The 12,291-nt window shown below is 59.2% G+C and overlaps 1 protein-coding gene across 1 annotated transcript in view; it reads left to right on the forward strand.

Moving 5' to 3' along the window:
• LOC113204109 (cuticle collagen 14-like) overlaps positions 1 to 11,800 on the forward strand; it is a 43,757-nt gene extending 31,957 nt beyond the window's left edge. Inside the window, exon 6 of the mRNA XM_052271261.1 lies at positions 11,560 to 11,800. Within this exon, the coding sequence (XP_052127221.1) occupies positions 11,560 to 11,714 (155 nt within the window). The 3' untranslated portion in view covers positions 11,715 to 11,800. The remainder of the gene's footprint in view (positions 1 to 11,559) is intronic.
• Positions 11,801 to 12,291: the final 491 nt, after the last annotated feature.

The raw sequence follows: 12,291 nt of genomic DNA on the forward strand, positions 1-12,291 counted from the left end.
CCCCCCCTCTCCCCCTCTCTCTATCCCCGTCCCTTTTTATTATTTTTTATTTTCTCTCCAGCGCGTCCGCACTCGTAATGCGATGATGACAACTTGTCGCGGCCCCGCCCCGCGTGTCGTGCGACGGCCGCGGCGCGTTGGAGCGCGACGACGGGGCAGGGCGGTCCCCGGCACAGCGGGACACGCGTCAACTTTTTTATTTTTTTGTGTGGACATCGCTTAGCGCCACTGGATCCTCCTCGCGTGCCGCGCCAGGTGCGGCCGCCGCGCACTTAATCCTCGCCGCCTCCATGAACGGCGCCGGCCAGCTTCGAGTCACACTTTTTTTTTTTTTTGTTTAGTCCATTTTTTCCGGCTGGGTATTTTTCGTCCGGGTCGCGCGATGTCGCGTGCGCGCGGCGGAGCGCGACGGAGTTGGAGCAGCCCGGCCCGACTGCCCTGGGGGGAGTGTGACGCCGACACATGTCGCCATATAGGCGTCGCCGCAAACGACTATACGCAGCGCGTCGTTCGAACGATCGACACGTTCATTAGCTCCAGGGTGGTTCTTATCCAGGCGTGGCCCTGATGACGCCCCGGCCGGACGGCGTGGGCTGGGGTGGCTGATGACACGACCACGTGAGCACGCGTGTCGTCGCCCTGCCTCGCGGGGCGACACAGCGTCACGCTTCACGCTCTGAGGATGTCAGCCCGTTTATCGCAGTTTGTTTTGACCGTGTCGCGTCCGGAGGGGTCACGGGCACGGGGACGGCGCGACGACACCCCTTTTGCTTTGTGACTATCCCCCCCCCCCTCCTTCACCACCATTCCTTCTGCTCGGGGCCTATATGGCTGCTTTAGGAGTGGTTTGTGTGTGATTCTGCGGCCGACCGCATCGCCACACTAAACCCCTTTCTCCCCCGGGAACCAATCGTATGGGGAGTGGCGAGGGGCGTCGCTGCTCAGTTCACGTGATATAAAAGGTCCACTAATCTCCCTGGCTACCCCCACCCCTTTTGCACACGTTTCATAAAGGAACACAAACGTTTTTATTCTTGTCGCATCGGTGTGCGTACACATGGTTTTTGTTTTCCAGCTGTATGCGTGTGTATGCGTGGCGTGTGTGGATGTCGATGGAAAATAAATCATTTCGTCCCCCATTTATACGTGAACGCTTATTTATCGGTGTGGGCAGCGAAGCCATCATACGCATATGACATATGGACCCATCGTTCCCATGATGTCCGAGCGACCCTGGGCTCTCGGGGCGTGGCGTAGCGTGGCGGGGGCCGGACCATCAGGAATGCGCCGCCAGTCGGCAGCAGCAGCACCGGCCACTGCCCCCGTCCCGCCCCCAGCCCGCCCCCGTCCCGCCCTCGGTCCGCCCCTGGCTCGCCCCCGTCCCGCCTTCAACCCTCCTCCCGGTGCACGGTATAGAGGCCCTTTGGGGGCAGTTCTAAATGTCAAATCGCTTCTCCCAGGACCCAAGTCGTCTAATATTTCTCGCGGCCTGTGTGGGAGGGGTCCTAAGTCACGGGCCACGCGAAGGGCCATGCATAACCGGACCGCCACTGGCACTGAATACTCAATACCAACAAACCTTACTTCGAAAAAATAAATGAAACCAAAGAAGCGTTATGGGCTAGTCTTGTGGTTGGATAGTGGTAGGTTAAGAGTCTGTAGGTCCAGGTTCGTAAGTTGTTCACGAACAATTTATTATGTCTTCTGGAGGAGGGGGGACGGGAGAGGAAAAATGGAGGTGTTTAGTTATTTTTGTCTCGAGCACGGCAAAGTGCCCCGACCCTTTGATTTCCGACCCCTGGGCGGCGCTTGGGACCAACCGTCCAGCCATCCTGGACCCGACCTTTCCACCACCTCACACACACACATACTCACACGCGTGCGTACGGCACTAATGAAAGCGATTAATTTTATGATTTGTGGAGGAGTTTGGGGTCGGATGGCCGAGCCGGGGCGGGCTGCCGCCGTCGTCGTCTACAAGCAAGGCACGCACTAAACAGTGAGAATACCAGCTCGGCCGGCATTTCTTCAAGCAAAACAGCAGCAGCATCAGCCCCTTTTTTGCGGAGAGTGTCTTATTGGAACCTTTACTCCCAAATGTTGATGATGGGGCTTCGTAAACGTTGTCGCATCTCCTGATGAGTGGGCGTGGTCGTGGTGGTGGTTATTGACGGCCACCCCATTTACTACTAATAAGGTCCGGGCCGGCTACCCTGCAGGGTTCGGGTTCCGTGTACCGATTTGTCGAGACTGCGTACCGGACGGGGCGGTAACGACTCGCGAGCATCCTCCAGGATGACGTCGGCCGGCGACCGGGCCTGTCGCGGAAGTCGCTGCTGCAACCAACAACTGTCGGGTGGCCTGGCACGGAGGGGCGCGGGGCGGGCGAGGCCCTGGACAGGTGGCGGCCGCGCGACCCGGGGCGCAGCTGGGGTCACTCGCCGTCATCCTGATGACCAGACCCGCCCGTCCAGTCGTCCTTCCTGACAGCCACGTTACCGGGCCGGGCCGTGGCGGGGAAGGCGGACAGTCTCATTGTGAGGCAGCTCCTCCTCCTACCGGTCTAAGAGCCTGTGAGCGGCGGCGGGTGTGGCCAGACGGGGCGTGGCGGGGCGCGGGGGCCGATGGGGCGCATGGGGGCCCTTGTGCTCACACGCTGGGGGCCGTCTCCCAATTAGTACCCGGGGCCCGTCCTGGGGCCCGCTGCGCTCTGGTTCCGACGACGCAGTGAGAGGGAGAGAGAGGAGGTCGTCGGGGGGAGTGCGTGCTCGACGGCCACGTGGACCTCCTATGAATGCCAATGAAGTCCCCCGTCCGGGCGCTGGGAATGCTGGACGGGTAGGACAGGCGTTCGAACTCGTCCGTCGATGACGCGATGACTCACTGCGGCTCCCACGGCGGCGGCCGGGGTCGCGGTGTATACGCGGGCTGAGCGCGGGGCGGGGCGGGCTGCTTGACGACAGCAGCCTCCGCCTGTCCGCGGCCTGCGCGCCCGAGCCACTGTCCACGGCCTGGGCGGCCGACCGGACGGGTGGCGAAAATGGAGCGGCGGACGGTGGGCGTCGAACCCACGTCCTGGCCTGCTCGCGCGGCGCCACGCGCTCCAATTAAGCCACCAGCTGGCGGGCTGCCTGGCCGTGTCGCCCGCGGCCACGCCGCCGCCCGCGCCGGACGCCGTGATGGACTCGTGGAGCGACACTTCCATTAGGACCCGGGCGTCTTCCGGGAGGTCGGGCCGCCTCGCCAAGGCCGCCCTCCCGCGGCCGACGCCAACCCGCGGGCAGCTCAGGACCCTCGCGGCCCGCGCTGCATTGGGACCCCGCGGTGGTGGCGTCGCTAGGGCGCGTGTCTATCGCAGATCACCGTTGAGAAACAAGCGACAATACCCGCCTTAATGAGCGCCGTCGACAGCGGGACCGCGCTTGATTGAATAGCCAAGTCGATACACGGAAGATAAACAGCGGCGTCGCCGTCGTTCCGCGAAGTGCATAGAAGCGCGCGGGTTTGGCGAGGGTATGCGAGTGAGTTGCAGGGCTAATTGTCCCTCCAGCCGTGCGCTGGAGCCCGCTGAGGCCGGCCGGAGACTGGAGAGTGGCGGCAGCTTAATCGTAAAGTCGCGACGCCCCGCCACGCCCCGTGATGTGCTGACGAGCTCATGGGAGCCGGCCTGGACCCATAGCGAACAAGCGAACATGGACTGACGTGGATCGTCTCGTCTGCTGCCGCTGCTTGTCTGGAATGTCCAGCAGCAGTAGATTTGCTGTCCTGGCCGGGCTGTCCGGTGGCTGTCCAGCGGCGGGGTCCCTGGACAGCAGCGGTTATTCGGCCGTTCGGTCGGTGCGTGCGAGACGGGGGCTGTGCCGTGCCGTTCCGTGCCGTTCCGTCGGGCCCTACTTAATAACGATGTCAGGGAGCTATGGAACGAACGGTTTCGGCAAGTTGCGTGGAAACCGCACGCGCTCGCGCGATGAGAAGGAAAACAAGAAGAAGCGGCAAGCAGGAGCCATGCGGCCATAAATATTCATGGTGCGAATGAATAAACACGCGGGGCCCGCGGGCGGGGCGGGGCGGGGCGTGAGTGCCATTCTAGGTGGCCCCGGCCGGCGCAGCGTGTGTGTCGCAGTGTGTCGCTATCGCGCCGCCTTTAGCCGTTCCTCATAATTACAACGACATGAGATAGCAGAAGTGTAATAGATGGCCGCATTAATTGGCCGCTCTTCTTTTCTTATGGCTGCTCTCTCTCTCTCTCTCTCTCTCTCTCTCTCTCTCTCTCTCTCTCTCTCTCTCTCTCGTGCGTGCTCGCGGGGCGTGTGGTCACGCCCGTGCGGTCGCGCGTCACGCCCGTGCGCCGAGCCCGTAAGGGGAGGCCCCGTGGGCTTTTAATTTCTCGCTAGTCACTGCCGCGCATCCGCTGCTTGTGCACAATCAACGGTGTTGCCAATTAATGGGCACAATCCCACTAATTGGAACTGCAGGGCCGGAGCTCATAATCAGGTGCATATCGTGTGCGTGGGCGGCCGGGCGGCGGAGGGAGGAGCGGAATCAGGGACATGTCAGGAATGCCGCCCTTGCCGTCATTGTCTTGATTTTAAAGTTAAAAAACAAAAAGAAAAGCAATAGAAAAATGTTTTAACGGTTGGCGTTTCACTTTGATCCCAGCTGAATCTAATAATCATAAACAGTAATATAATACACTGCACTGCCCGTTGGATAACGCGGTGACGAAGCTGACCCTCGTGGCCCTCGACTGATAAGAACTTATCGTAACGGTCAATGTCGTTTCGGACATGGCCTGCACTAATTGAAAATAATAATACTAAACACTAAATACTAAAAACGCCTGAAAAGTTTTTTTGCGTTTGCTTGCTTCTGGGGCTGATGATGAATCCTTTATCCTACCTCCAGAGAGTCCAATAACGTTTTTTCCGGTTTTTTCTTTTAAATCCACCCCTTCCCTTCTAAAACAAATAAAATCTCGGGCTGGCCGTGAAGAGTCAGCAAAGCCACCACCACCAGCTCCTCGAGACCTTTCATTTGGAGCAGGGAGAGTACCTTGAAATCATGGGGGAGTCTACTGTGGACCCGGGCGCTAGCAATCAAACAGCGGCGACGAGTCTATCAGGGCCGCCGAGCTCGGGTCTCCGACCAGCAGGGCGGCGGCAGGGCCACGGTGCACGGTTTGGGCTCACCTTTGGAGGCTAATTGACTCTGCCGTGTCCATAAAATACGCTGCAATAATTTCTTTGACAATCTGCTTGTAGCCCAGCGCCGACCCCAGTCCGACCCCTGTAGCCATAGACTAGCCTTCCTTTAATCGTCACCCTTAATCGCCCATTCCAACCCTTCCGCCCATGGTACTGTGCCTTTTTCCAGCTCAAAATTGCGCCCCTTTTTACCTTCCCTCGCCCCTCTTCCTCTGCCTCGCATTTCCTGTGGATGAGTGAGCCGTACCCTGCTGCTCTTAATAGAGCATCCTTTTGCATAGCAAATGAAGGGATAGGGTTACAAGAGATTCATTTTTCGTCTCCTGGGGAGACTTTTCCGCCTGCCGGCCCCGGGGTGCGGTAACGTTGTATATCATTAGTCCTCCCCCTGTGCGCGCCAGCAGCCAACTTTCAGGAAATTTGCAAACGCCGGGGCTTAATTGAGAAAAATCATCACGACGCCGGTGTTGTCGGTTTTTGACAATTTTCCTTTCTCTAACCTTACCGTGGACCTCACCCCTTTCCATCGGACGCGTCAGATTTCTGGTGGCGCCCATCCTTCTTTTTCTTTACATACTATATACTATAGTTCCTCTCTGATCGTTTATTAATGTCGTTAGAATATGCAAGGGAACCTCCGTCCATTTCACGGAGATGTTCCGCCCCGTAAACGAGCCGCCGCGAGGTGGCGCCGCCTGCCGATGAGCGTCGCGCGCGCCTCCTGGCGGCGGGAGCTGCAAAGCGCCGCGCATTATCATACGGCAAGGACGTGGCGTGGCCCCCGCGACCCGCTGGAGCTAATAGGTCACTTGGTGCACTCCCCGGCGGTGTCATAGGGCCTTGCCGAGTGTCTTTACAATAATGCAGCCGAGGAGCGCCTCCGGCTCGGCCGCGTCCTTACCGGCCGGGCCCCATACGTACTGGGCCCCCGCCCTCGCCAACAATGCTGCGCGAGATGCATGGCTGGGATAAGGGATGCAAGTCTCTGCATGGAACAAAAGAGCTGCACGTCCCCAAGCATGTGGGAGATAATTCACTCACGGAATCAGGGAGCTTTTGCATTGATGCAGATAGTATTTGGTTTTTTGTACCTTTTTTATATTTCATTATCTCTCCCTCGCGCTCACGGGGGCGGGGGAACGGGGGAATAATTATGGATCATGTCGTATGTTCTGCGGCTGTATCAGACTTGCGTTATGCATGTTTATGGCGTGATCACTTCATAGGACTCGCGAGTTCGATGGCAATCCGGATTCATAAACAGCTCATTTTGTGTTACTTTTTTTGTTTCCTTTCCCCAGAGGGCTGGCGCGAAGTTCAATTAATGGTGTACACTTGGCCAATCAGTTGGCGTGTTTATTTAATTTGATATGTTTATCAAACAACTGCGGGGCGCGCCGTTTATTTCTCTCTTTATTCCAAAGGATCTTTGAGCAAAAGTTTTGTTTGGTTGCAGAGTCGTGTGAAAGTATGGACCCGAATAAATTGATTCCTCCTCGGCATTCCTCGATGGTGACCAGGGTGACGGCGGCGGGGTGTCTGCGCGGCGCGGGGTCAGCGCGGGCCGGGGCCGGGCGCGCCGTAGAATGTAAATCCCGTGAAATGGGGAGTAGTGTGACACACCCAGCCCACGGCCCGGGCCCGGGCCGGCGGCTTCGGCGGCTGGGGTGTCCACCTATTCCATTACAATCTATTAGAAGACGCTCGGCGACGCTGTGCGAGGATAAATTATGGGAAAGAAAACTGTTGTTCAAATTATAGGCTTAGGTTCGCCGCGCCGCCATATAGGCTGCCATAGGCTGCCATAGGATAATGAATACACGCCCTTGTCTTCGATGGGAGATAGGACGGGCCCGGCCGGGCTGTCATGGGCGCGACCCGGGCGCGTGGATGCATGCGCCATCACGGACGGGTCCCATGGACGGGTCCCGTGGAGCCCCGCTGCTGCCGCCTCCGGGGTCCGAATCGAGTCGGGCGCGGGCGAGCATTCCACGGGGCCAGGGGAAGAGTTCTGAGCAAGACGGAACGAAACGTGCAAGAGAGGAGATGAGGGACATGTGCTGGTGCAGGAGCCACTTCATAAGCAGCCGGTGTGCGGCGTCCTTGCTCATCCTGTGCCGTACCTCCCTCTTCATTGACCTATCTGAATAATGAATGAACGGGCAGCGCTGGGCGGCTACTGCAACGGCTGCTGGACAGAGTCGTGTCATCGGGGTCCCCAGCAGCACGAGCCGCCCGCGGCAGGGTCCCCGCACCTGCTTGCCTTTCTATTCCAGCGCCGCACGGCCGGCCCCTGCTGCTGCCCGTTGTGCTGATCCTGCTCCTGCCCCTCCTGCTGCCTCACATACATCCCGTGCTGCTGCCCGTTGTGCTGCTCCTGCTTCTGCCGCTCCTGCTGTCCCTCATACATCCCCTGCTGCTGCCCCTCCTGCTGTCCCTCATACATCCCCTGCTGCTGCCCCTTCTGCTGTCCCTCTGCTGCTGCTGCCAGTTGTGCTACTTCTGCTCCTGCCCCTCCTGCTGCCCCTCCTGCTGCTCCTGCTAGTGCCCGTTGTGCTGCTCCTGCTTTTGCCCCTCCTGCTGTCCCGTCCTGTTACCCTTCGTGCTGCAGCACCTGCTCCAGGTGCTGCTGCCCCTCGTGCTGCTTCTCCTTTTCCCGCTGCCCCTCGCGGTGCTGCCGCGACTCTGCTTTATATGGGCGCCCATTTCCTAGTAGAGTAAAAAGTAAGAGTAAGTCTCTAGGTGTGTGTGTTTGGCGGAAAACGTTGGACCCGGCGTGCGTGATGTAAAGTCCGGGAGGGAGCGCGTTCTGGAGCCGCTCTGATAGGCTGCTAATGTATTCCTAATTACTCCACGGGCGCCCACCGACCGATCCGCACCGCGCTGGCCGCCAGCGGCCGCCAGTGACGACACGCCCGTCCCGCATCTCAATCAGAGCATTTAGACGGGGGGCTTATCTCTGACAAGGTCGGCGTCGACGGTCCGCCGTGTGTGTTACGCACGTGTGTTGCTCGTCCGCGCGTAGTCCTGAGCTTGAGCTCGTGTGTGTGTACTTCCGACGTCGTTTGATCACCGCGTCCTTCTGTTTTGACCTCGCGGGTGGTGGTGGTGGTCGCTCGAGGTGTGTGTCTCCAGGGGGCAGCTCTCTCTCTCTCTCTCTCGTGTGTCTCCAGGGGGCAGTCTTATGGATGCGGCTGCCACGCCCCGCCACGCCACGGCCAGTCACGAAGCGCCGCTGGGGCTGCGCGCCGCTGTACCACTGCGGCCGTGACAGTGAAGTGACAATGCCGTGACGGGGGTGTGACGGGTGTGACGCACAACGAGGCGCTGGCGGCGCGCCAATGGGATCCTTTCACTTGTTGGCGCGCGGCGCAGAGGCTACCCCTCACTACCCCTTTCCCCTTTCACCTATCCTACCCTCGCTCCGAATAATGGAGGGTTGCGGAATAAGTTTGGAAGAGGTTGGGCGAGTCCTCTTCTCTTCCTGGTCGTGACGCGATTTATATTTTGTGACGCGCCGTAGCCGAAGAGAGCAACCCTCGACGCTGGCGCAAAATTTATTCAAATCACATTTTAATTCCCGCAGATTTGTTGTAGGGCCGTGTGAACCGTGTAAGCCCCCTGCCGCATGCAACTGAGTGCCAAAGAGTGGGCAGGATGGACGATCCGGAAAATCGCACCTTTTGGTTCTTGCGTGGCAGCGGCGGCGGCATCGCACCGACCTAACGAAACAAAAGCAAATCGGAAATGATAATCCGCGGCGTAATAATTCTCGCGCCAAGGGCGTGAAAAATGCAACACGTTTGGGGTCGATATGTGGGTGGTACCCGGGCGGTACCCGCGGTGTGGGTACGTGAGCGAGAGGCTGCGCCATTGTTTTTATTCAGTAAATCACGACGCATGTGGATGGATCACAATCTCGCTCCTCGTTTCATCTGGTCTGGGCCGCGCGGGCACCGTGGCGGGCACCACCCGGGGGGCATATCCACACGGCGCGCCCGGCTGGGCGGGGCCGGCCCGGGTATGAGGCACTTTAGATCCCTCGTGTGATGGATCTGTTTGTCGCCAGATACCACCAGGACTATACAACTGCGAAATTTTTGCCAGGGTGGGTCGCACGCGCGCACGCTTCCTCCATCTGTGGGGAAATGTAGAAATGTGGCAGACGCAGAGTTTGTGTTCGCGGAATAGGAGGGGTGCGTTTTGGAAGGGGGGTTAGTCACGTCACGTTTCGTGACGGTGTACGCCCGTGTCCAGTCCGTATGGTCTGGCCACGTACGACTCCTGATGATACCATGCTGCGCCGCGCGCGCTGCGAGAGAGGCTCTACACTCTCATAAAAAAGACGTCAATTACCGGGGCGACTCTCGGTGTTCCCGAGGCGGGCGCAATTTGTCATACCGTACGGGTGTTTTCCTTTTTTTCGTGACAAACAGCCAGCCAGTCCCGCGCGTTGGGAAAAGAAGTTTGTTTCCAATTTCCAGAATGGTGAAGCAGCAGGTGTGTGGTGTGGTGCGTTTTAAATCAAAGTGAGGACGCGAGAGGGTATTTGAATATAGAAAAGGGACTCCGAGACAAGAGGCCATGTTTAATTTATTTTCACGTGAGCCTCGCTGGACGTGCATGTCGCGGCGCTGGGCTGCCCGCTCTGGTCAGTCGCCTTCCCCTGCCATCAGCAGATCAGGGAGTTGGTCGTCCGTGCGTGGCGCCCGAGATTGCAGTCATTTCACATCCCACGGCCGCAGCCCCCTTGTCGAGCCCTTTGTCCCCTTACGCACAAGCTGCTCGCATGCTGCACCGGCTGTGCGAGTAAAGTACCTTCTAACCTCCGGATGATTAATTTGGGCACAAGCTGCCTTTTATTACCTTTCACCGCGTATTTCTCATTTTCCCCAAACCCTGTCTTGATGTTATTATTTTAAATGTGGAGAAACAAAGCTGTGTACTTGCGACAAGGACGGCGCCCGTGCATACGAAATGAGTCGCCCGCAGCACTCGGCCGCCATACTGGCGAGCCGTCCGTCCGTCCGCCGACGTGTCCGTGCATCCATCTACCCGCCCGTCCGCGTTGTTGTGACAATGTCGAGGGGTGCCCAACTCGAAAAAATCGTGTACACCTGATTACCAAAAAGTGATGATTACCAAGGATTACCAGAGACTACCGAAGATTACTGAAGATTACCCATGATTACTAAGGGTTTCCGAAGATTATCACTGACAAAAGATTACCAGAGATTACGAAAGATTGCCATTGATTACCACAGATTACCAAAGATTACCAGTGATTACCAAAGATTACCGGTGATTACCAAAGATTTTTAGGAATTTCCTTGCTGGATTACTTAGTGATTACCAAAGATTACCTTGTGATTACCAACGATTACCTGGTGATTACCAACGATTACCTAGTGATTACCATGGATTACAGGCGATTACCATGGATTACCGGTGATTACCAAGGATTACTGGTGATTACCAAGGATTACCGGCGATTACCAATGATTACCGGCGATTACCAATGATTACCGGTGATTACCAGGGATTACCTACTCTGTGTACACCTGATTACCTCAGTTGGGCACCCCTCGGACAATGTACTGGCGTGTAATCTGATGTGGACGAGATATCTCGGCCCGCCCGGCCCCGCCCCTCTCAGCCTTGTGTGACGGCCATGGCTGCCGGCCGCCCCGCCCCGCCACCACCTGCTCAAGGCTCTGCTCATAACGCCTTTGCCAGAGAAAAATTCTTCATGATCACCTCAGACAAAAGTAACTTCCAAAGGCTAAAACTGCACAGCCGCCCTTAGGCCAGTTTTTGCATGCAGGATCTGAAACTGGGGATTCATCTCATGAGCCTGATCTTTGATTCCGTCACGCTCAAATAGAATTCCGTGCATTAACCCGACCTGGCCCAAAGTCGGGGTGAATCACGGGAGATGCGCGCGGAGGCTGTGCCTGGCTGCGAGGTCCCTCCCTTACCCCGCCCGCGCCCGGCCTTGCCCTTGCGCCTGTTTTCTCACGCTGCGCGGCGCGGCCAGGGCGGCGCGGTGCCGGTGCGGGGGTGTGGCTGGCTCCGTACATAAACACGGCGAGCTCAGTGCCCCGGGGGTCAGAGCGGTTGACCCCCCCGAGCTTGTCCACTTTACAGTCCGGTTAGGGCCCTCCTCTCGTTGGGCCGTGTCGGGCGGGCGGGGCGGGTTGTGCATCTTGTGAGGGAGTGAGAGAGAAGGGATGCTGGACGCTGGCGCGCGCCCCGCCGGCTTCGTCACGGCCGTGCGTGGCGCCTGTGTAGCGCGTTGGCTGTGGCAGTCAGTGTCGCCGTCCATCTAATTCGGCTCGCCCGCTCTCTGTTGCAGTGGGCCTCCGTGGCCGCGTCCTGGCTGATGCGCCCCGATGGGTCCAGGGCCAACGCCGCCACCGGGCCGCCAGCCCCGGCGGGGTTCATGGCGTTTCCCGGGACGCCGCCGACGCCGCGCCACCTCACCGCGCAGCCCCCGGCCGTCGCCGCTAGGTCTCCGCCGCCGCTGCCGCCACCGCCCTCGGCGCCGACCAGAGGAGGACCGCTGCAGAACGGCGACCACCCAGCGCCCACCATCAGCACGGTGAGTACTGCGGGGGCCTGCAGGCTGCGGGTGCCGTGGGAACGGTCGCCCGCGAGGTGTCGCTCCAGGGGAGCAGGAGGAGGAGGAGGGAGAGGAGTTGACCCCGGGCCGGCGCGCCGCCAGGACGGAACCGGAGCATTGTGTCCGCATGCACCACGTACGTGAGGGGCGCCAGCCGCGCCACGGCTAGACAATGCAGCTGGACAAAGCGGCCCTCACGCGTCCGGCCCGGCCAGCCGGCGAGGCGACGGTAACTCTGGGGGATATTTGCCGCGGGATGATCGCGCCGAGGGTGCGCTGCGCGCGGGGAACAATGGGGGCCCCAGCCCGGCCCCTTGACATGTAAATCGATTTGTTTGGCCCCCGGCGCCCCGCCCCGCCCCGCCCTGCGCACCGCCCCGCCCGGCTGGCGCTGCCAGGAGGGGCGCCGGTCACCCCTTTTGCACACACACACCTGCCCGGGGCGCGAGGGGTGGTATTGGCACG

Source organism: Frankliniella occidentalis, unplaced genomic scaffold (assembly GCF_000697945.3).
Source record: "Frankliniella occidentalis isolate FOCC.00 unplaced genomic scaffold, Focc_3.1 Scaffold156, whole genome shotgun sequence".
NCBI classification, from domain to species: domain Eukaryota; kingdom Metazoa; phylum Arthropoda; class Insecta; order Thysanoptera; family Thripidae; genus Frankliniella; species Frankliniella occidentalis.